This window comes from Delphinapterus leucas, chromosome 8 (genome assembly GCF_059928025.1).
Source record: "Delphinapterus leucas isolate spDelLeu-1000000601 "Yukka" chromosome 8, BTC_Dleu_Yukka2, whole genome shotgun sequence".
Taxonomy (NCBI): Eukaryota; Metazoa; Chordata; class Mammalia; order Artiodactyla; family Monodontidae; genus Delphinapterus; species Delphinapterus leucas.
Genome location: NC_143136.1, coordinates 2,198,685 through 2,221,947, shown reverse-complemented (window position 1 = coordinate 2,221,947; position 23,263 = coordinate 2,198,685). Strand labels below are relative to the sequence as shown.

At 51.1% G+C, this 23,263-nt stretch overlaps 1 protein-coding gene across 3 annotated transcripts in view; it reads right to left on the bottom strand.

Moving 5' to 3' along the window:
- HDAC4 (histone deacetylase 4) overlaps positions 1–23,263 on the bottom strand; it is a 284,717-nt gene that overhangs the window by 134,702 nt on the left and 126,752 nt on the right. For all 3 annotated transcript variants that reach the window (XM_089916114.1, XM_089916117.1, XM_089916115.1), the window contains exon 3: positions 15,543–15,614. In XM_089916114.1, coding sequence (XP_089772240.1) covers positions 15,543–15,614 — 72 coding nt within the window. The remainder of the gene's footprint in view (positions 1–15,542; positions 15,615–23,263) is intronic.

Below are 23,263 nucleotides of genomic sequence, written 5' to 3'. Positions count from 1 at the left end.
CAATTTGGGGATGTGCACGAAAATCCCTAAATAAATATTTACACCCTTGACTCCACTCATAAAAATTATGATCTATCCACAGCATGCACCCAAATTTATTTTAAATACATAATCCTAATTGTTCAAACGGTCAAATACATAAAGTCTTAAGTATTTACATATACTTCTGATTATATTCTGTATGGTTTATGCATTTCAGTTAGGACCACATTACGCACAGTTTCACCTTAGTGGTCATGCGAACACTTCCCACATCACTGAATATAGAAATACACATATATGTTTATGTTTATATTTATATATATATATATACACACATATACATATATATGTAATATTTATATTGAAAATTCCGTTCAAGAACAAAAATGGAATGTTCTCATTTACTTTCCTAGAGGAGAAAAGAAAAAAGGGAAAAGTTTCCAAAACACGTTGGCTCTAAATGATTAGATTTTACTCACATTGCCCTGAGAAGAAACAGTACTGATGACATGGCATTTGCTGAGCACTTACACCTGCGCATCCCGGGCGCCTGGACAGGGCAGTGCCAGGCTGCCCTGGTCGAGGTGCTCTGAGGCCCACACGTGCTGCGCCCCCCGCCCACCGATAATCAAGCCTTCTGAAGATGAAGGCTCTCTTAGTCTGGTTCTTAAATTTGATGGGTCTCCTCAGCAGGGGCAGAGCCTGCACATGAAGCAAGGTCTGTCCAGGCACCTACATCCTCAACAACTTCTAAATGTCACCATCCCTGGTTTGGCAGAAGAGAAGTGAGCAGCAAAAGACTTGTTTAAACAAGGGTTCCATTTCAGGCCATTTTCCCCTAGCCCTGGCATGTCATCCCTGTGAGGGGTTCATTGACAGCTCTCCTCATAAAAATGGAACCGCTTGGCCACCTTGAGGACTTGGGGGCAACCACCAGACAACCCCGAGGCCATGGCAGAGACCAGGCACATCCTCAGCCAAGGTCACTGGCCTCAGAGTGGGGACGGGAACACACCTGTGTGACCCTGGAGGCTGAGACCAGCCCAGTACTGGCAGGTGGAGGGTTCCCAGCAGCTGACAGCATCACTGCGAAGAGCAAGGGGTCCTGCCTTCCCCTCGGTGAGGACCAAAATGATGCGATCTTTAGACCCTATTGGTAGAAACCTTAGGTTGAACTTAAAATTCCTTACATTTTAAAAGGAAAGTCATAAAACAAACCAAGATGTGGGAGAAGAAACTTAATGTATTCATTTTCTCACCCTTCTTAGTGGTCAACAATTACCATTTTAAGGTTAAGAAATCAGTAAATGATAGGTAGTAAGCATATTATTATATGTTATAAAGAGAATCACCTGAACTAAGAATAACACTGTAACTAACAAAATCAGAAAGCGAGCAAGAGCAAAGAGGCCAGAGATCCTGCAGTTTGCTAATGATCTGAGCTCTTATGAGGGACTCACAAACACTGCCAAAAGTTGCCATATCAGGAAACAGCCATATAGCTAAATATATGGGCTTATAAACGGTCCCGGAGTAAGATGTGGAAAGAGGATACAGCCTCCCAAGTGACCAAAAGGACAACACAACTACTGACACTAAACCAAAGAAAAGGCCAGAAAACCCACAAACAAGAAGCCCCGAACCAGAAGCGCTGAATACAGAAAATAGAACATAAAAACTGGATGAAAAGCTTAGAACTAAATACATCTGTTGTGTCACCAAATGTAAATGGGATCTGTTCACACAAAGGTGATCAGATTAGGTAAAAAACAAAACGGAACAATTACTGTCTACATAGAAAGCAACCAGAACACAACGGGCAAACAGTAAGTGAAAGAAATCTGAGGTCAGGCTATCAGTATGACGGAGATTAAATCTAAAGCAAATGCTACACAAGATAAGGGCCATTTCACATGTATAAGGTACGCAATTTACCTTAGGTAAGAGTGTCCTGGAGGTGTGTGCTTTCTAATAAAAGACAACACAGAGAATGCAGAGAAATAAGAAGAAAGGGACAGAAACACAGAATTAGCCGTTGATTTGAACTTGCTGTGGTACACTTGACAACAGTGTCATGCTGAGGATTTGAAAAATACGATGAACGCTTCAGCTAAGCTACACTTCAAATGCTGCACAATGAAAGAATTTATGCTTTCTTTTTCAGACCCCCCCCACAAAACATTTACGAAAATCAATGCCACATAAGCACAGAAAGTTTCCAAATACATACACAAATACCCAACATACAGGCCACAGTCCCTGAGCACACTGCAACAGAATCAGAAATGAATAAGACCAGAAGAAAAACAAAAGTCCAACTATAGGAAAACAGAACACCTTTCTCCTGAATACTCCAAATCCAAAATGAAAGTGAAGAAACTTTATAAAGATAATGAGCACATCACCTGTTGAAAATTTCAGAAACTGCTCACAGTGAGCTCAGAGGCTTAATTCATAGTCTTGTGTACTTAAGTAATTTTTTTAAAAAGGAACTGAAACAAATAAATTAAGTATTGGACTCAAAAAGTTAGAAAAAGAACTCAAAAATTAAGCCATATATTGTTCAAGAAAAAAGAGGAAGAAGATAATAAAGCTTAAAAAAATTAAAGGAGTTACTGAGTCAGGAAACAGGAAATCCATGGAATGGCTAAAACATGCCATGGAACAAAGTTTGCCTGTGCTTCCTGGGGGCAAAAACACAGGGATGACAGTTGAAGGAGGCTTCACAAACAAAACGAAAACAACCCTTTCGTTATGAAAATCTTCAAAGACACACAAAATCAGAGAGGGCTATCGCGAACACCCTCGTATACAGCTTTAACAAGTAATCAAGATTTTGTTTCATCTATTAACATCCATTTTTTGGGGTAACTGCATGGAATAAAATATCTCAACTTTAAACTGATAAAAGATGGCAAAGAATGAGTCATTTTTTAAAAAAACAGATTTTTCTCATTAACATTACGAAGTGAAAAAGTAAGTATAGATTCACAGGACGTTGCAAAGCTAGCACTGAGCGGGTCCCAAGCATCCTTCAAGCAGGCTCACTTCCAGCTGCATTTCAGTGTGAGCTGAGAGCAGGACACGGGAATACTTCGAACTGAACAACAGCCGTTTCCATACACTGTTAGGACTGCTTGAAATGTAAGATAAACTCAAAACTCTTATTTTCAGCCAAACTTCACTGGTGGAGAGCCGCCTCTATACCGCCCACCAACTTGGTTTGATTCTCTTCTGGTGCGTGTTTTTCCAAAGGTCCTATTAAATGACAAGCTGAAACTACTGAAGTTGTTACGAGCTTGGAAGAGACAGAGCTTTCCTTAACAGGTCCCTTAAATGGCTTTTTCTCCAAAGTAATAAATACACTGTAACAACAATGCAGAAAGCGTTCCAAACCTGAGTCTACAGAAAATAAAGTGACTTAGATGTAAACGTGGCTCTACACGTGCAGCCCTCCAGGGCCCCAACGACCCCTCCTCTCCCGGGTGGTTCTAAGAGGACCCGTAATTCTGGTTCAGGAACACATCCATCATGTCGCTGCAATTTTCCTGGCTTTCCTGAAGCCCGTGATGTTCTTTTCATGGAATCTGGTACGCATAACGGGGCAGGCCATCTGCACTCCTGTGCTCTGTGATTTCAGATGAAGCCAAGTGTTAGATCCCCCCCACTCCCTATTTCAGAACTTCTCCTTAAAGCTCTTTGGAAAATCCTTGGACTGTTTCTAATTTGTTCTGTATCCCCCAAGAAGAGAAACTGTCTTTGGGAAATATTTGCAAGCTCCAATGGAGCAAGAGCTGTAAATAAAAGCCTGGCGTGCAGTTGGGAACTTGGCTTTCGAGAAGCGCACAAATGTGCTTCCGGGAAACTGTAAATAGAAACAGGCCTGCCCGGTGCAAAGCACGGGGGACGCGCTGTAAGTTCTCACGCACAGAGGCAGCCACCAAAGACAAACGCGACCCCGGAAAAAGCGCTGGACGGAGCAGTCCATCGGAGACTCTGCAGTGTAATTTTATAAACGGGTGTTACTGAGAACTCTAAGATTATACAACTACAATGCAAAGGCAATAAAATAGAAACAATAGCAGAATACCCAAGGTCTCATCATTGAGCACCTATTAAAAGCACACCCCCTTGTATTATCTCCTTTGGCCCCCGTGACCCCACGCTGGGGCCCCAGCGGTGACAGGATACACAGATGGGGGACCCAGGCTGCAGAGTTGTCAGCACCTTGCCCAGGTCGCTCAGGCAGTAACTGCACACCTGGGTTCAATCCGGTCGCACCGCTGCCGCCCCTGCACACCTCCACAAACTGCCCACACCTTGGGCCCGGGCTGTGCTCGCGCCAGCATAACTCACAAGTTACTCTCTGAAAGCCATTTTGCTTACCCTAAGCCCCATGGCTAAAAACACATTATCTGAAAGTTAAAAATAGTTCCAGTGGTCCAGGAAGGCCACAGATCTCCTTCGCAATCGTCCTTGCCGTTTCAGTTACGCAAGGTCAAGTTTACATGATACAAAGAAGAAAGCATTTCAGAATTTCCGTCTTAGCAACCTCCAGACGTTTGGTTATGTAGTTTACCTAACAGCTGGGCTGCAGTAGGAACCAATATTACTTAATAGTAACAGCTGAAATATTTAAAAATAGAAGGTGTTTCTTCCACTTGGCAGAAGGAGGAGAGAGGGCAGCAGAGGGCGGCCTGAAGCGGGGCTGCGTTTCTGAAGGTGAGCATCCCCCCGGGGCTTTCTGGAAACCAACGTGCCCAACGAGGAATGCAGCATCCTTTCAGGGCTCTGTGGGTCATGGGGGGCAGGAAGGAGGTCAGGTTCAGACTGTAGTGTGTAGAAGGAATACCTGGGATGCTCGTCAAAAAGTCAGGCACTTAACGTACGTGCAGGGAGGTTGGGAAAGTGACTTAGCCTCTGCAGCTACTACCGCCGGTCGTGGACGGAGGGCCAGCAGCGCCAGGCAAGCTCCCCGTTACCATCGCTACCCCCATGACTACCGCCAGCACCAGCGAGCCAGTGCGGGGACCCAAGCTCTGCTACGGAAGGCGGTGGGTGGCCTGTTCCACAACGTGGACCCTCACTCACCTCAGAGCAGGAGCTCCCGGTTAGGAGAACTCCACCCAGCAAGCATGACGTGGGGAGAAACGCACTGGTACCTCTAAGAGATCATGGCCTGTAGGACAACATTATAAACAATGTCCAGGACACAGACGGTGCAGGGAGAACCACGCCCTCGGGAGACTTCATTTCCACAGTCTCAACGCCAACGACTCAAGATTCTCAAAGATGCTCAGCCCCAGCCCCAGTCCCCTCCCGCGCTGGGGCGCAGAGTCCCTTTTCAACACGCCCACGTCCCACACCAGCCCTCACCTTCGCCCACGGGCAGCTTCGTGTTCCCCACCTCAATTCACAGCAACTCCGCCACCCAGACGCTCAAAGACGAAACGCTGTGGGACCTGGGACCCTTTGCTGCAGTGCTGGCACCTGGACACACCTCTCCCTGAGCCACAAAATACAAAAAAACTATATGGGACTAAAAATAACGGCATGCCTGCGCAGTTGGGGCAAATCACGAACAAAAAGATACAAAAGACCAAAAATCCCAGCCGTCACTTCTGAACAGCCCAGGAGCAAAAGCCGGGTACTGGGCAGGCCCCCTGCACACACCACCGCCAAAGGGGTGGGCAGACCACCTAAGCCACGCCTCCCGCATGACCCCATATAAGGAACCAGCTCACGCCCCCTCCCCCCAGGGAGCAGCAAGGGAACCTGGTGCTTATTCTCCCTCCCCGCCTGCTGCAGCAGGGGCCCCAATAAAGCCTGGCCTGAATTTCTCGTCCAGTCTCCAGTCAATTTCTATTGATTGGGGAAGGCCGCGAGCCCTGGTCAGTGCCACCTGGAGTTACTGTCCGCTCCTCTGCATCCCTCCCAGCTCACCTGCCACCTCAGGAAATCCCGCTTACTTCTAAACAGCTCTAGACTCGGAGCAGTTTCAGCCCGCCCACTGTGTCCACGCCAACTCACTGTCTTTACTGGTCGTCTTCTGCTCCCTCCACTCTGATTTGAGCTCCACAAACACAGGGATCTTTGCTTTTATTCATAAACACATGTATCCCAAGTGCCAAGGGAGGTGATGGGCACCTAGGAGGGCTGATCCCTACGAAAGAGTGAGCGAGTGAGCCCAAAGCCTGCCTTGACAGGGAGGCCTTCCCTGACCACTTCATTTAAAACTGCAGAAACCCACCTCCACAAGATCTCAGCTGTCCTTAATTGCTTCTTCTTCCCCACAGCATGGATCACCTTCTAGCATCGTCTGGCGTTCCACATCATCTCCTGCCACCAATTTGGATTTAATGAGCATATTTAGAATCCTGCATCTGACAACTAGAGGATACAACTCTTCTAAAGCACATATTGAAGAGTCATCAACACGGGCCATAAGGCAAGTCTCAAACAAGTTCAAAGGCTTAGCAATCTCTAAGCATAATACAGTATATTAGAAATCAATAACAAAAAGATTACTCGAAAAAGTCTGTACTTCCAGATGAAAAACACTTCTAAATATCTCATTTTTTCAAAGGAAAAAGAATCATCAAACAAATTTTCAAGAGGCTACAAATTAACTACTATAAACTAGAACTTGAATACTACAAATAGAAGTTACCAAAGCATTTCCATTTGTCTCCAGAGAGAACCACAGAACCTTAAATGCTTACAGCAAGAGGAGGAAAGGCTAAAAATTAACGTGCTAAATGTTCAACCTAAGAATTTAGTACAAGAATATCCACATAAACCCCTCCACCAAAAAAAGCAGAATGGAAATAAGAACAGGAATGAAAGGAGGAGAAAATAAATGTACACGAGTATCACCAGAGGCGGAAGCTGGTTCTTTGAAAGATGACTGAAACAGACAAAGCTGGACCAGACAGACAGAGTGTCCCCGGCTCCGACGACACCAGGTCTGCGTGTACCCTGTCTCGCTAGAAACACAGGCGGTGGGTGGAGGGCAGGCTTGTTCAGGGAAAGACGGACACGGCCAGCTGCTGGACACCGCAGCCTCCCCACCCCTCCGCAGGATTCCCAGGCTGACCATACACAGCGTGCTCAGTGGGCACCGGTGGGACCGAAAGGAGGACCAGTCCCCTCCCCTTGGGCTCCTGACTCAACCAGCAATACTCCCTCTGCTTCTCCCCGTCTGCCCCGACCAGGCACCACTGCCCAAGGACACCTGGTCAGACCCCAGCCCCACCATGGCGCTTGGGAGCCAGCCTGCCAGGGACACAGAGGGCCAGGGCTTGGGTCTAACGGCTGCTGGACGGTACGAGTTGCTGTGAGGTTTCTCCTTAAACGACCATACTTTACCCTCCTAGGGGGCAGGCTGTTGGCAGGGCTGAATGATACAGCATGTTAAGTGTGACCACTTTCCCAGAAACAATAACAGCCATGGACAGGAGTTAACAAGAGTTGTCTTCCTGACCCTGCGGAGACACAGTTAAGCACTTTTAGACACACTTAAGGGGTTCCCAGACTCTGGACAGATCTCATTCACACCGCGTAGCCCTGAAGTACAGAACACAAAACCTGGTAATAAAGAGACAAAAGGATAAAAAGTGCTTTGCCCGCAAATGATGTGCTCATGCATCCAGACCTTCCTGGCATCAGTGATGCTTCCAATGCACAAACAGAGCAAAATTCTGAGTTGGAAAAATACTGTATCTTCCGCCTAAAAAGCACTTTCAAATACACCGTGAGGACATTAAGGTTTAATGCTCTATTTTCTGTATCAACACATATCTTAGGGTCACCGCTCCCGGTACCACATTTATTCCTATAAGATGGAGAAACGGGGAGTCGCCGACCTCATCCCGTTGGGCTCGTGCGGACGTGTGGCCAGCTTCAGGCGCAACTGAGCACGCGAGACACTTCCCAGCCAGCCTCCGACGGCCCGCTACGCCGTAACCGGTAAATGTTTGCTTCTCGTGGCTCCTGTTCCCTCCTTCAGGCCCCACAGCAAGCTCCTTCTAACTCTCCGCGTCTATGGCAACAATCACACAACAAACTTAATGGGGTGCGGCAGCTGGCGATAAACATAAATAACCCGAACAATCTAATTTCCACCCTGGTTGGGAAGGCCCTCATCCTCCTCCCTCAAGTGCTGAGGGTACTGAAAGGACACAGCTGGGGAACCAGGCCACCGCCATGCGGGGCAGAGTGGGCCTTGGTCGGGTGCCAGGGGTGAGCTCGGCCAGCCAGCCCGTTACGGGGCACCTGAGAGGCACGGGCGGGGCATTTCTGGTGGAAGATGGCAGACCAAACACCATCATTTATCCCCACTCCTCCAGAGCCCACTAAAAAAAATCACCAACACAACTGCAGATAAAAGGCAAATAAGAGAGAACAAAGTTCTACGAGAAAAAACATGGGTGAATAAGGGGCACCTGCCTCACCAGATGTAAGAAACCGAATCAAAGCATCCCGAGGCTCAGGAGTGGCCGCACCAGGACCCCCGACGCAGGAGACGGACCTGTTCCGGGAGCACAGAGGTCCCCAGACCCCTGCGCACCCCACAAAGCAGGAGACTCATCTTCCGGGAAGGGCGAGGGTGCTGCAGTGACAGCGCTGCTCGCCGGCTGCGGGCGGCCTGGGTCACGCCTCCCAGCGGGGTGACCAGGCTGACCAGCCCCACGGAAGACGTGTCAGAGCAGGGCACGGAGCCCCGGCTGCCAGCACCCCCGAACCCCCGAGGGTCCCCAGCCTCTGGTGCTCTGTCCTAAACACGAGTGGACAGGCCAGGAAAACCGTCACCGTGGAAGGCAGAGCCCAGGCGGACAGACAACGGCACCTGGGTAGCAACCCGCTGCTCAGGAAGAAGGGCAGCCCCACTGCCCAGACGGCCCTCAGGGTGGAAGGCAGGCCTCGGGCAGACAAGGGAACCGGGCCTCGGTGTCCGGAGGGAAAGCTGTTTCCAAACCCATAATCGCACCCCCTGGTTTAGTGAGATTTGAGTGAACATAACAGGGAAACACAAGGAAGAAGAAGAAAAGAGAAAGTAGGAAAAGAGAAAAGCAACAGAGACAGAGCCCAGCCGGTCCCTCCGGCTCCTGGCGCATTCGGAGCGGATAGCCCCACAGAAGCCCAGACAATGCAGACCATGTAACAGGCGCAGCTCTGTGCCCCGACGGGCTCGCAGCTGCAGGAACCCACACAGCTCCCAGCCTCGGGGCCCTTGCGACCGACTGTTAAGGCCAAAGGCAGTGAGTGACAGCGGGACGAACGAGGGACGGGGGCTGGATTTACGGTACATGAAGCAGAAACGTGAGGAGGGCTTGGCTTGCTCTCGTCTGCAAACACCATCCAGAGGCACAGGACCCAAAACTTTGTCCCGTTAAGAACTACCGGGGGGGATAATCCATTTCCTAGTGGGTAAATTCCACCGCCAGTGAAGTTATCAGACTCAAGAGGGCAGAGGCCTCTGAGGGGGAGCGGGCTGGTGCCGAGGCCTGAGTCCCGAAACTACAGCCTCTGTCCCTCTCCTCTGGAGCTCAGTCCCCAGGCTGAAGGGTGGTTCCTGGGAGCACTTCCTCAGCCCTGGGTCCTGAGGGCCGGCGCTGCCACTCTGGTTGAACTGCTGAGGTTCTCGTGGCCACAAATCAAACCCACACGTGCACCTGCACAGCTGTCGGCAGAGAGGCGGAGACTGCCAGCTCATCCGCGGCGACGGCTCAGCATTAAAGATGGATACGTCAGCATTAAACACTGAGTAGGTCCGGGAGCTCGATGTAGCAAAAAAGCAGGCAGACTTCTAACTTGATAATACACAGCATTCAAAGAAAAGCCTTAGCAGATGTGGGTCCTCATTCTCAACATAACTCCAAGCATTTTTATTGTTAGGCTTTTCTACACCGGCTGGTTTTGCTTCGTTTTAAACAGCAGTCCTAGGGGCCACCACAAAGGCCTCTGGGCTGGTTGGGGGTGGCAGTCATGCTGGAGGGATCAGCAGAGCCGGGGCGGTGGGTGGGCAGACCACAGGGTACCAGCGAGGCGGAGCGCGGTGAAACAGAAGAGGGACAGACAGCATCGCGGGGCCTCCCGTGTGCCAGATGCCCGCCTGCTTCCCGGGCGCCCGATGCCTCTGCCAGGCCGAGCAGCCACATGACGCCAGCCAGGCAGCCCAGGCTCCGAGGAAGTGCCACCAGCTCAAGGCCACACGGCCAAGCGGAGGCAGGCAGATCCTGCTGCCCGGCCCCCAGGCCTTGCGGTAGCTCTGCTGGGCCCAGCCCTGCCCCTGCCCTCACTCCTCCTAACACGGAGCCCCGAGTGGGGGCGCAGGGGTGGAGCTCTCGGCAACGGGGTGAGGAGGAGAAGGAACGGGACAAAAAGACATCCTGCGTCTGTACCACGTGCGATGCTGCCCCTGGCTGGCACGGCGGCGTTCCCAGACAGAGGCGCTGCCCGCGGGCGCTCACCAATCTGGTGGGAGAGGGGACAGGTGCGGGGGCTGGGAGTGAAGCAAGTGGCCAGAGAGAAAACGGGGAGGCTCTGAAGACTCCCAGGAGGACAGCCCGGGAGACCAGGAGGGGCTGGGGAAGGGGCGCTGGGGAAGGGCAGCCTTGGGAATTCTGCGTGGTGATGGGGAACCTGGAAGCTGGGGATGGATCCCTGGGCGTGACACCTGGGGAACAAGGCGGTGACACAGGAGGACAGTGCAGGACGGCGCCCCCTGGTCCAGAACCACTCTTGGCTGTAAATCTACCTGTTCCCCCAGGCGACCCTGAGGCATTTCCAAACAGCTCATAGATGCACGCAGCAAGGCAGGGCCTCCACGGCCGGGGCTGTGATGACACTCGGGCTCTGAAGCCACGTGGGCTACAGACGCCTAAACCTGGCCTTTAAGTCGTGACGACTCACCAGGCCCGCACGTGAACTTGAAGGAGGGAAGTGGAAAAATTCTCAACCTTTGTTTAAACTAAGCAAACAAACTATCGGAATCTTTTTCTAATTTTTCAAACTGTTGGATTTTACTTTATGTCTTTGTGTTCTATATTTTCATTTTCCTCCACAAATTAAAAGAAGCTCATAGGAAAAGCAAGGCAGGCAACCTCTTTGGCTCGAGCACGTGCTCTGTGCCCCGCTGCGCGCCTGCCCGCTCTCTGCTGCAGCCAGAGGGCAGCCGGCCTGCGGGCCAGTGGGGAGCTGTCACCCGGCCTGCAGAGAAGAGCAATGTGCAGAGTCGGGCCTGGCCCCAGAACGAGGAGACCAAGGTCCGCTCCCCTCCTGGTGTGCAGCAGGCGGCAGCCTTAGGGGCCCCCAAAGGTGGCCCACGACGCTTTACTGTGCTACATCTCAACCCCAGAAACCCAGCTTTGCATGAAAAACACACAGAGGAGGATCCGGTGAGAAGTAAGACAAGTAAGGTTTTACGGGGGATTTATGATCACCGTGATGAACCGCTTCCTGTGTGATGAAGGGGCATCTCCTGCAGCCTCCCCCGACGTCACGTGTGTCCTCACACTGGCGTCTGCTTCCCATTCTCTCTCGCCAAACCAAACCGAACAACAAGAACAACACGACATGCCCGGGAGGCGTGGTAAGTTTCAGGCCCCCGCTAACCTCAGGTAGCTCCTGTTCCAAAATTCGAGGACGGTCAAGCCATTCAATAACCCCTTTGACAGTGCAGTGGTCAAATACCCTGTAAGATTTGGGAATCCGTGGCTAGAGCCAAACCTCACTTTTTAAAAATTAGTTTGGATAAGTTCTCTAGAGTTGGGGTAGTTTCTTCAAGTTTCCAGAATTTTCTTTTAAAAATTCCACCCCTGTTATACAGCCTTGAAAGAAAACCTCGATAACTCTGACTGAAACCCACGTTTACGATGAGGGCGATGGAGCCCGTAGCAGAGGCCCCTCTCTAGTCAACACCCCATCCTTAAAGCCCCGCTGGTCCAAAGGTCCCCAGCATTCTCCAAAGTGATCTTTTGCTCCAGCGGCACCCCTGGAGAGCAGAAATGGGTCCCTGCCCCGTAAATGACACGCCAGGTGACCCTGGGGAAGCGGCCCTGCCACTCGCCTCTGGCGGGGAACAGGCAGGAAGGGCGCGGGGCCCTGCAGCAGGCCACCACAGTGGGCGCCTCGACATGCCTCCTGCTGCCCCTCAGGGCTGCTTTCCTCCCCCTTCCTCCCGGGCACTGAGGCTTCTCCTCCAGCCGCTTCACTCCACCCAGGCGCTGAGCACCTACACTGTCCAGCTCCGAGGGAGCTCAACTTCCAGGTCTGGAACCAGCATCCTACATACTCACTACAATGTCTCTTTTCTATACTAAACATGCCTTGCTTTTATAATCAGGGAAAAAGTATGTTCCTTCCCAAAAAAGTCAAAGGGATTCAGAAATGAAGGACTGAAGTGTTTTTCAAGTCCCCTGGCACAGGCAGGTGCGTGATCTCTCTCCTAGAGGGCCACCTCTCACCTCTTCCTCTGTCCTCAAGCCCCACCATCTCTCCCGGCCGAACTCTGAGCTTCCAGGGAACCCTCCACGGCTCCCGCCACCCTGTCTGCGCCCCCAAGTCCCCACCCAGGAAGGAAAAGGACAACTTCCTAGGAAGGGTGAAATGGTGTACCCTCATTCATAACTGTGACACTCCATTTAGTCCAAAAAAAAATGAAGATATAAGATGCACACACAGAACAAGAGTAATGAAGGAGATGTTGCAACTAAGTGGTAGGCAAATGGTTGTTATGTTTTCTCTCTTTTATAACAGAACTATTACACAGCGAAAAACTTTAAAACAAGGAAAAAAGAAACACAAAAAGAAGAGAAGGCTTGTCTGCATATAAAAAGTTAAGGGGGAAGGTGGAGGAATCAGAATGAATCCAAAATAAAGAGCACTTTAGCCTGTTCCTTCTACAAGACAAACTTTTCTAGTAAGAGATATTCTTGTAGGAATTACCTCAAGTCTCAAGTCAAAATGGCCCCAAAATAGAAGGTATGAATAGTGCTTTTTTATTTGAAGTAAGACCTCACAAGGACTAACGTATTTAAAGAGAACCATTATCAGAAAGACGGTTGAGCGCGCTGCCATGCATGGCCAGGAACAGACAAGAAATGAGCAGAGATCCAGGAGGGGAGGGCCACGTGGGCACTCCTCCACGCACAGCAAAAGCTGTACATTCAAAGGAACAAGCTCCCATGGTGAATGTCTGAGTGATTCCTGCAAATTATACGCATGTATCAGTTTGTTTTCGGACCGCCGAGGGTCAAAAGAGTACTTAAGATTAAACTGCAACAGCAAACTGGGATCGACATAAAAATACATCTAAAAATGTTTCCACTCCCGTATCATAAAAATGTGGCTTTACAGAAATCGTTGTACTAATTTTCAAATTATTACGTAAGCTGAGATTCACATTTCTTTGTAGAAGGTAATTTACAGTGGTTGGAATGACCAAAAATGGAGTGTTAAGAATGCCCTCCACTTCAGCAGCTTCTAAGGCTCCGCTCACGGAGAAGCCTCCGCAGCCGGCTTGGGGAGCGCAGCCCCGTGTACACCCCTCCTTCCGCTGCCGGCTGCTCACGGGCATCGCGCCCCCCAGGAGAGTCACCCTGAAAACACTGACCCCGGACGACACCAGCAAGCACAGCGTCATCCTCTGACTGACCAATGGACTCTGGAGGTGCAGCGTTACTGGCTCCAATTTCACCGGGGCCCCCTCCCCGATATGCCGTCTCTCAGGTGGGGCGCTTCCCCCAAAAGAAGAGAAGGGGTGTAACAGACCCCAGGGACTGTACTAGCATCTGAACACCGGCACTGTCACAGCCACGTCCCATGCGTGTTCAGTACCCACCCCCAGGACATTAAGAGATGACATTTCTCCAGGAACTACTAAAAATCAGACACATAGACTTGATCTCTGTAAGAATCCTGCAGAGTCGGCATTATTATCCCATCTAGGAAATAAAACCGAGAGACTCGGCGGCTTGCCTAGAGTCACACGGTCAGTGGGTCACCAGGATGCCAGGTCCCATCCGTCCAGGACTGCAGTCCATGGTCTGTCTGTACGTGGAGCTGGGAAGCCCATACGAAGTCTCAACCAGCAGGGTGCGCTTCTCAAGCCAGAAAACGAACTTGAAGCCCACCCACTTTCTGGTTCACTTGGAAACCACCTTTTCACAGTCTATCAAGCTACTGAAAAGCTTCTTCCTCCATCCCACACTGGGCCAGCACCAGGAAACTGTCTGAAAATGCCCAAGCTACACAAGGCACTGGCAAAATGAACTCAAGAGAAAGGGAAATCAGCACTGCTTCCCTTGCTGGGGCCAAAATGAGAAAGAGAGCATCTTCGTCTTCAGATGCTCTTTCCAAGCCCTCTCCCCTGCCCTGCCCCCAGCGTCCTCGGTTAACAAGTAACCTGCTCCACGGGTGGGTGGAGGGTGAGGGAGAGGCGTGAGCACCCCTGCAGGAGGCCGGAGCGCCGGCACCTTCTAGGAGCACCGCAGACAAACAACCCGAGCTTTGCGTCCGGGGAGACGCCAAAAATGATCCTTGGCAGGCTTCAGAGAATCTCTATGCAAAGAAAGAAATCTCTTCTTTGACACTTCCAGCCCTGCCTCAAGCTTTGATTTCTTTTTAAGAGGATGGGGAAGGTGAGGCGATGGGTGGGTCAGCCGGGGGCCGGGGCAGAGGCAGGCATCTATGTGCCCCCCGTCTCTGTCAGGCCTGCCCACGGAGAGAGCGGGCAGAGGGGGGACAGGAAGTCTGGGGTTCAGGAGGTGCCGCGAGGAAAAAACCACAGAGACGGAGGCCTCAGGACACGGCAAAGGCAAGGGGCCAGCAGGTGTCGCCCTCAAAACGCCGGCTTAAGAGCATATGTGGAACGCTGACAACGGTTCCCTTCCATACACCCTAGGCCTTCACGAGGCTCGTCTTAGCCTCAATAAGGCGAAGGAGCCCATGAAGAACGGCATCTGGGCTCCGAGTTGAAATCCTGGAGGACAGTAGATGGAGGGTTAGTGTTGTACAAAAAGAGAGGGCCGTATGGATTCGGAAGACATTGCCTAGGGCATGGTATTTAGGAATATCATGTACGGAATGAGAGATTCCTAACCACGGCTGATGCTTCTTCATCAGTTACACGTGGAACACTGCTTAGGAAACATCACTGACTCACTTTCCCCTGAGGAGCCTGGGGCCCTGGACCCAGCGTGACCTGCCCTGCAGTGTCCCCAGCTCAAGCTCAGCGCTCTTCCCCCGGACTCTCGTACAGCTCAGGGCCTGGAGTTAGACCCAAAACAAGCAGTTCTTACCTTTGGGAAGGACACACCCCATCGGAGCTCAAGACAGAAAAAAGGCCCTGCGTGTCTGTGCCACTTACTTAAGAAGCATTAAGCAAAGCCCACTACATTTCCAAAACCAGTGGCCTGTTTTTACCCCAGGAAAGAGCAGCCAACTTCCGTGGACCTGAGACCCCACCCCTTTCTCTCCAGAGCCCCCCAGGACAGCGGAGACCCAAACACCCCTTCGGTGGCGCCTGGTGCGCAGCAGGGCTGGGCGTGCCGACTTACCCGAGCCGGGCATGTGGTTCACGCGGGCAGGGTTGAGCAGCTCCACCGGCTGGTCTCGGCCAGAAAGTCCATCTGGAGGACAGAGAAAGCATTTGGCTTCAGAAACTGCTCGCATCTCAATTAAAATACTTTACACTCCTGGCCTGCAAGGAGCACTTCCTTGCAAACAATGGAAGTGCACGTGTCCTTCTCACTTTTAAAGGAGACCGGTGTCATTTTTATTTGTGGAGTCAGAAAATAAAAGACCCTTTGTCGAACATCCCAACCGGTCCCCATCTCGAAAATGGCAAACACCAATTCCTGGCCTGAGGGCGTCCGGCCGAGCTGCTGTGTTTTTCCTTCTTTTCAGCAGCCGCCTGACACCACTCAGCGCTTCTGCAGAGATCACAAGCCGTAAGATGAAGACAGAAGAGTCGCTCATCCTCTTCCCAGATATGGACCTGTGGCCTGAGGGCCACAGAGACACAGCCCCCGGAGGCTCCGGCAGCGAGAGCAGCCGTGGCTGTTGCCCGCTTGCAGGACCGTCAAGGAAACTAAGACAAACAAACCCGCTCTTAGGAAGACGCTGGGCCAGGTTCTCACAATGGAAGGAATCGTTTCTTCCAGGTCCACCTTTCGATCGTGTTCTGACTGCAAAGATGGCACCGAAACCACACCCCACCTCCACCTGGCACAGGCTGCCTTTAGACCACATTCCCTCAGACACACAAGAAGGAAACTTCGGCAAAACTTCCAGGAATCACACTTTTGGTGCAAAATTAGCTTCTGGCAACTGGTGTGAACGCCCGCAGGGACAAGCGCGTCATTACTGACGCTGACGTGTGGTCGGTCACACTCATTACTGATTTTACGGAGAAAGCACTAGTTTCCCAGAGCAGCCATCGGCCCCCTCGGGCCGACTTGCAAATCATGACAAAAACACTTAAGAGCACAGGTCTACTGACTCTGTACTAAAACTTTGTTTTTTGCCCCAAATGGACAGCACCTCAGGCAGACTTCGAATGCAGTGCTCCATGGCGCATGTGTGTCTTTGGAGAGGTTCAAAGTCCAAGGACGAGAACAATGGCCCCGAGGAGATCCCAAAGCGTCTCCCGAGAACTGCAGACCCTCCCAAGGAAGCGGGGAGGCCTGTGAGCCGCGCTCCCACACCCTCGGGGAAAACGAGCTGCTCCCGTGCGGTGCCCTCGGGGAAAACGAGCTGCTCCCGTGCGGTGCCCGGCCACTCCCGAGCAACAACGCTGGGACTCAAACGCTGGGATCTGGGGTCTCCTCTCCACAGCCAGCCACCCCTCCCCCATTCTGGCAGCTCACAAGACACTGGGCATACGTGGGGTTAGGACAGTCCAGGCTCCCGGAGGCAGGATGAGGACTGGGGGCCACACTCACGCCCAGAAGCAGACCAGGCCCGACCGTCTGCACCAAGGCTTCTCTCCAGGCATACGACCCGCCCTGACATGGTCTGACGCTGACCTGCGGGCCTAATGCCATGCCCTGTGAGCCCCTCAGAAAGGGGCCTCAAGGGCTTCCCTGGTGGTGCAGTGGTTGAGAGTCCACCTGCCGATGCAGGGGACACGGGTTCGTGCCCCGGGCCGGGAAGATCCCACATGCCGCGGAGCGGCTGGGCCCGTGAGCCATGGCCGCTGAGCCTGCGCGTCCGGAGCCTGTGCTCCGCGACGGGAGAGGCCACAGCAGTGAGAGGCCCGCGTACCGCAAAAAAAAAAAAAAAAAAAAAAAGAAAGGGGCCTCAAGACAGTGATAGAAAGCACTTTCAAGCCTTTTTTTCTGAACGTGAATAAGTGAAATGAAAGTTTCATTTTCAGAACTAAAAGATTCATAAAAGTCTAAACGTATTTTTAAAAATCCTAATCCCACAGTAAATACTTTCAGAAACACCAAAAATCGCTTTTGAAAATCCTAGTCCTGCCGCCATTTTCTGAGGGCAGGGCCAGGAGCTGGGTGCTAGAGGGCCACCCTGCCGGCCCTGCAGCTGAGTCCGAGCAAGCCCAGGGCGTTCTCTCTGGTGCCACCACACCTGGCGTGTCCCCCCCAAACCGTCACCTCCTCCGTGTCCACCCTGAGCTTCCACCTGAGCCAAAGTTCTAGAACCAGACACAGTTTAGAAACCCAGAAACCAGCACAGCTGCCTCATTTGGCAAATGAGGAAATTCCAGCTTCCGGGCCGGAGCAGTAGTGCTGGACCTGCACCCCGGCTCGTGTGAAGGCCTTTCTGGAGTCTGGATCGAGCTGCTTGTGTCTGCCCCAAGCCCTGCAGGTCCACTTGCTCCAGAGCCACATGCCCGATGATGCCTGATAACACGCGACTTTCAGCCACGCTGAAGCGGGAAGACGCGTCAAGTAGCGAGAGCCCGTGATGTTGGGTGCGCCACCAGCAGCCCGTGCCCGTCCCTCGCCCTGCTCCTCTGCAGACCCCACCCCACCACCCTGACGCCCCCAGCACACCGCACGTTCCTCACTCTGAATGGAGGATCACAGAAGCCAAAAAGTAAGAGGTCTTTTCACAGAAGGCAGTAGATAGAACGGCACTGGGCAGAAACCTGAACCAAGAAGGGACTGGGCACCGGGAGACGAGGCCCAGAGAAGGGAAGATAACACCAGGCCTCCCAGTCCCGGCCCTTGAGTCTCCCGCTGGCTGGTCTGGGTGCTCGAGGCTGGCAGGCCCAGGTGTGTGGCCCCGGGCACGCGGTGAGGACCCTGACATCCCAGGGCGAAGACCCAGGCTGAGAACACGGAGGCGTGCAGGGCCCTCTCGATTCCCTGGAGGATTCAGATCTAAACATGGAGAGAAGATATACCAAGTCCACGGACACCTGTAGCAGGGCCCTGCGCGGCAGGGGCTGCTCAGCACATAACACGACAGTTTTAGGCACGAACGTCAGCTGTGGGGACGGATGTGACGCAGCATTGTTGCTCCGTGTCACGGGGACCAGAGCTGGTGACAAATACCACCGAGGGCCTTACACATCCAATTCCGTATCACAGGGCTCACAAAACAAACCTGAGGCTGTGCAGCTGGGCGAAACCCCAGGACAGAGCAGGGATAGAGAAACTGCGTTTGAAGGCGCAGGGGCTACAAGGGCCAGGGAAGAGGGCTTAGAGCCCAGACGTAAGCGCCACCAGCACGTGACCACGTAGCCACGGAGCAAAGAGCAGCCAAGAAAGCAACGCAAGGAACCAAGGAGAAGGAATCGGAGCACGACCTCCTCTCGGCCCGCGAAACACCCCTGCAAGCAGGTTTCCGCCCTAATCTCTCTCCACTGTGGAGTCTAATTTTGGAAGCATCGCTGGATGGGACTGCGGTACTTCGTGCCCTCAAGTGGCATTTTATTTGGCGCAGGGAACTGGCGGAGGGGCACACATGCAGAAGAGAAGCAGGGAGCATGAGCGTCCTCCGTGTCTCCCTCACCACGTGACGGCAGCGGACAGGAGATCGCACTCGCACAGAAACCGCACAGCCCATTTAGAGACGATGGGGTCCAACTTAAAAGCAACGCTTGGCTGTAATTCAGTGTGGTGGGCAGGGGGGTATCTCTAACTAGAATCGTAGCCTTTGGAGCCAAAGGAACCTAACTCCCAACTCTTCTGGCCTATTCCCCGCCTTTGCACATGGGAAAGCAGCCCTGCAGGGCTGAGCAATGTCCGTGAGATCATGTACTTAGCACCCCAGAACCTGGCTCCGTCGCAACTAGGCCAGACACAAGCCTGAACTGGGCCTTGTACTCTGTACTCTGGTACTCAGCCAGACCTGTGCCGTTCAACCAGGCCTTCCAGTCACCAAGACCGAGTCCCCCCCCAACCCCTAAGAATTTGCCCTCATCTGGATTAAGAAAGAAAGAGAGGGAAGAAAGTCGAGAAAGATAGGAAAACAGCAGGAAAAAAAGACAAGAAAGGGGGGGGAGAAAAAGAAATGAAAGCATATCATAGTTGTAATACCCCACTTTTCAGGTTCAATCTTCTAAAATTTCTAGAAAACAGCAAAAGAGTTCATAGAATCTTCTCTGGAAGAAGAGGTAAGTGACAATATTAACAATATGATGTCTCCCAATCCACGAACATGGAATATCACTTCATTTCATTTCTCTCAAAAATGTTTTAGAATTTTGAGTGCAGAGATCTTGAACACCTTTAGATTTATTACCAGACATTTGATGTTTTAAGTAAAATATTATAGATAGTATTTTCAATGTCAATTTCTCTCTGCTGATATACAGAAATACAATCAAGTTTTATATATTGGCTTGGTGCTATAGCATCTGGTTAAACTCATGTTCATTCTAATCGCTTACCTGAAGTTAGTTTGAATTTTCTACACGCAGAATCACGTCACCTACGATAATGACAGTTTGTTCTTCCTCTCCAGACCTGATGCTTTTTATTTCTTTTTCTTGCCTTATTCTACGGCTCACATCTATGGTACATTATCGAATGGAAATAGCAAAAGAGGACACCCCTGTCTTGTTTCTGATCTTACTGGGAATGTTTTCAATACTTCACCTAGCGTAAGTATAACACTTGCTGTAAGTTTCTGACAGATAACTTTATTAAGTTAATGAAAGCCCCTTCTATTTCTACTTTGCAAAGGCTACTTTAAAATCATGTATGTGTGCTTAACTTTATGAAGCTTTTCTGTATCGATTCATATTGTTAAGTAATTTCCCCTTTCATCTGGTAACTTCCTTTTCTCATGTCAAACCAACTTGCATTCCTGGGATAAACCGACTTGGTTGCGTCCAGTGAGTTCTGAGGCAAAGGAAAGGAACAAAGTCGTACAGATATAGGGGATTCGGGTGCGGCCTGAAATCTTTCCTACTTTTGATTCCAAAGAGTTGGAGCCCTAGCCACACATGCCAGCCTTAGTTCCACACTTGCTCTTTTGTCAGGTGCATAAAAGAGCTGGAAAATTAGTATTATAAAATGTGCTTACTGGGGCTTGTTCGATGTAGGTCCCCAAAATGAAATGGGGGTGACAAGGCTGCCTGTCCCCCACTTTATATGACAGCAGGGCACGCACACCTCATCCTTCTCACAGAGCTGTTTCCAGACCGGCGGCCGCGGAATCTTCGGTATTTGGCAGCAGTAATAGCTCAAAGCCTTCATTCCAGCCCATTTTCCTGTCCCTTTCTATCATACAAGCCTTTTATGTTAGAACAGGTGTGGATTTACAGAAAAATTTAAAAAGTACAGAGAGTCCTCACATACTCTGCACCCTGCTTCCCCTGTGATGAACATCTTACATTAGTATGTCTGGGGTGTCGTTAACTGAAGTCCATGCTTCGCTCAGGTTTCCTTGGCTGTCCCCTAGTGCTCTCTTGCCGTCCCAGGACCCCACCCAGGACCCCGCAGGACATTTAGTCATCACCTCCCCTCAGCCTCCTCTGGGCCGTGACGGTTCCTCAGACGTTCCTTGTTTTTGATGACCTTGGCAGTACAGGTCAGGTGGTTTGTCGAATGCCCCTCAATTGGGACTGTCTGATGTGCTCCTGATTGGACTAGGGTTGCGTGTTTAGCAAGAAGACCACGGAAGGGAAGTGCCCCGTCCATCCTGTGGTACCACATCCCACCAACATGGCGCATCCCACTGATGTTGACTTTGATCACCTGGCAGAGGTGTGTCCATCAGGTCTCTGCAGTGAGACCTGTGGCATTCTTTCCACATGACACCCTCTGGAAGAAAGCCACTGCACGCTGCCCACGCTTGTAAAAGGCCCGAGCTTTCCTTGCCGCACGACCTCTGCTCCCAAGGAGGTAGTGGGAACAGACCCCGGCGACACAGGGCAGCCCAGTTTTGGGTCCCAAGGGAGGAAGCAGAGGCCCGGGGACAGAGGGGCAGGGCTCGGCCAGAACTGCAGCTGGTGCTCAGGGGGGCGGGCGGGAGGCCAGGCCCTCGGTCTGCATTCCCCAGACTCATCTTTGAAGGTTTGTGTGAGAATTAATTCTTATCTTGAGGGCTTCCCGGGGCCTGGGGAGAAGCTGGAATATTTTCTCGCAGTAAGAGTGATGGTATGCCTCCCCTTCACCCCGTTTCCTCTCCCCTCTGATCTGTCGTGAATTCAGATCTTACAGAGAACTTGCCAGAAGGTCTGCAAAGGAAAGGGGGTTCCTCCCTAACAGATGTCTGAGTCTGGGTTTTCCCTCTGCCGCCCGGATCCTTAAGGCTCCTGTACGTCTGTGATGAGGGTCTGGAGGGTGAGGTGGCCCCGTTTCCTGGACACGGAGCCTCAGCCGAGAAGCAGGAGGCTTTCAAATCTGGAGCCGCACATGGGCCAGGCCTGGGGAGACCAATGCTGGGGGGCGGAGGCACTGAGCTCCCTCAATTTGGGGCCACTTCGAGGGCTGATCCTGCAGGGCGGAAGCCCCGGGTCCCTACACACTAACTTAAGGAGAAAAGGCAGAATTCCTGCGGTGGTGATATCTGCGTTGCTGTGTGTGTGCTACTATAAAACTTGATGGAGAACAGTATGGAGGTTCCTTAAAAAACTAAAAATAGAACTACCATACGAGCCAGCCATCCCCCTACGGGGCATATACCCTGAGAAAACCGTAATCCAAAAAGAGTCATGTAGGGCTTCCCTGGTGGTGCAGTGGTTAAGAATCCCTCTGCCAATGCAGGGGACATGAGTTCGAGCCCTGGTCCAGGAAGATCCTACATGCTGCGGAGCAGCTAAGCCCGTGTGCCACAACTACTGAGCCTGCACTCTAGAGCCCGTGAGCCACAACTACTGAAGCCCATGTGCCACAACTACTGAAGCCCACGCGCCTAGAGCCTGTGCTCTGCGACAAGAGAAGCCACCGCAATAAGAAGCCCACGCACCGCAACGAAGAGTAGCCCCCGCTCGCCGCAACTAGAGAAAGCCCGCACGCAGCAATGAAGACCCAACACAGCCATAAATTAATTAATTAAATTAAAAAATATATATATATATATATTTTTTTTTTTTTAAAAAGAGTCATGTACCCCAATGTTCATTGCAGCTCTATTTACAATAGCCAGGACATGGAAGCAACCTAAGTGTCCATCAACAGATGAGTGGATAAAGAAGATGTGGCACATATATACAATGGAATATTACTCAGCCATAAAAAGAAACAAAACTGAGTTATTTGTACTGAGGTGGATGGACCTAGAGTCTGTCATACAGAGTGAAGTAAGTCAGAAAGAGAAAAACAAATACCGTATGCTAACACATATATATATGGAATATAAGGAAAAAAAAAAAAACTGGTTCTGAAGAACCTAGGGGCAGGACGGGAATAAAGACGCAAACCTACTAGAGAATGGACTTGAGGACATGGGAGGGGGAAGAATAAGCTGGTACGAAGTGAGAGAGTGGCAGGGACATATAGACACTACCAAACGTAAAACAGATAGCTAGTGGGAAGCAGCCGCATAGCACAGGGAGATCAGCTAGGTGCTCTGTGACCACCTAGAGGGGTGGGATAGGGAGGGTGGGAGGGAGATGCGAGAGGGAGGAGATATGGGGATATATGTATATGCATAGCTGATTCACTTTGTTATAAAGCAGAAACTAACACACCATTGTAAAGCAACTATACTCCAATAAAGATGTTAATAAACTAATTAATTAATTAATTTAAAAAACCCTCGATGGAAAAAAAGTTTTTTAAAAATCGGTTACCCTTTATAAGAATGACGGAAAAGTACGCAGTTCTCGCGCCTGGTGAAAGGCGCTGACCCCGCCTGA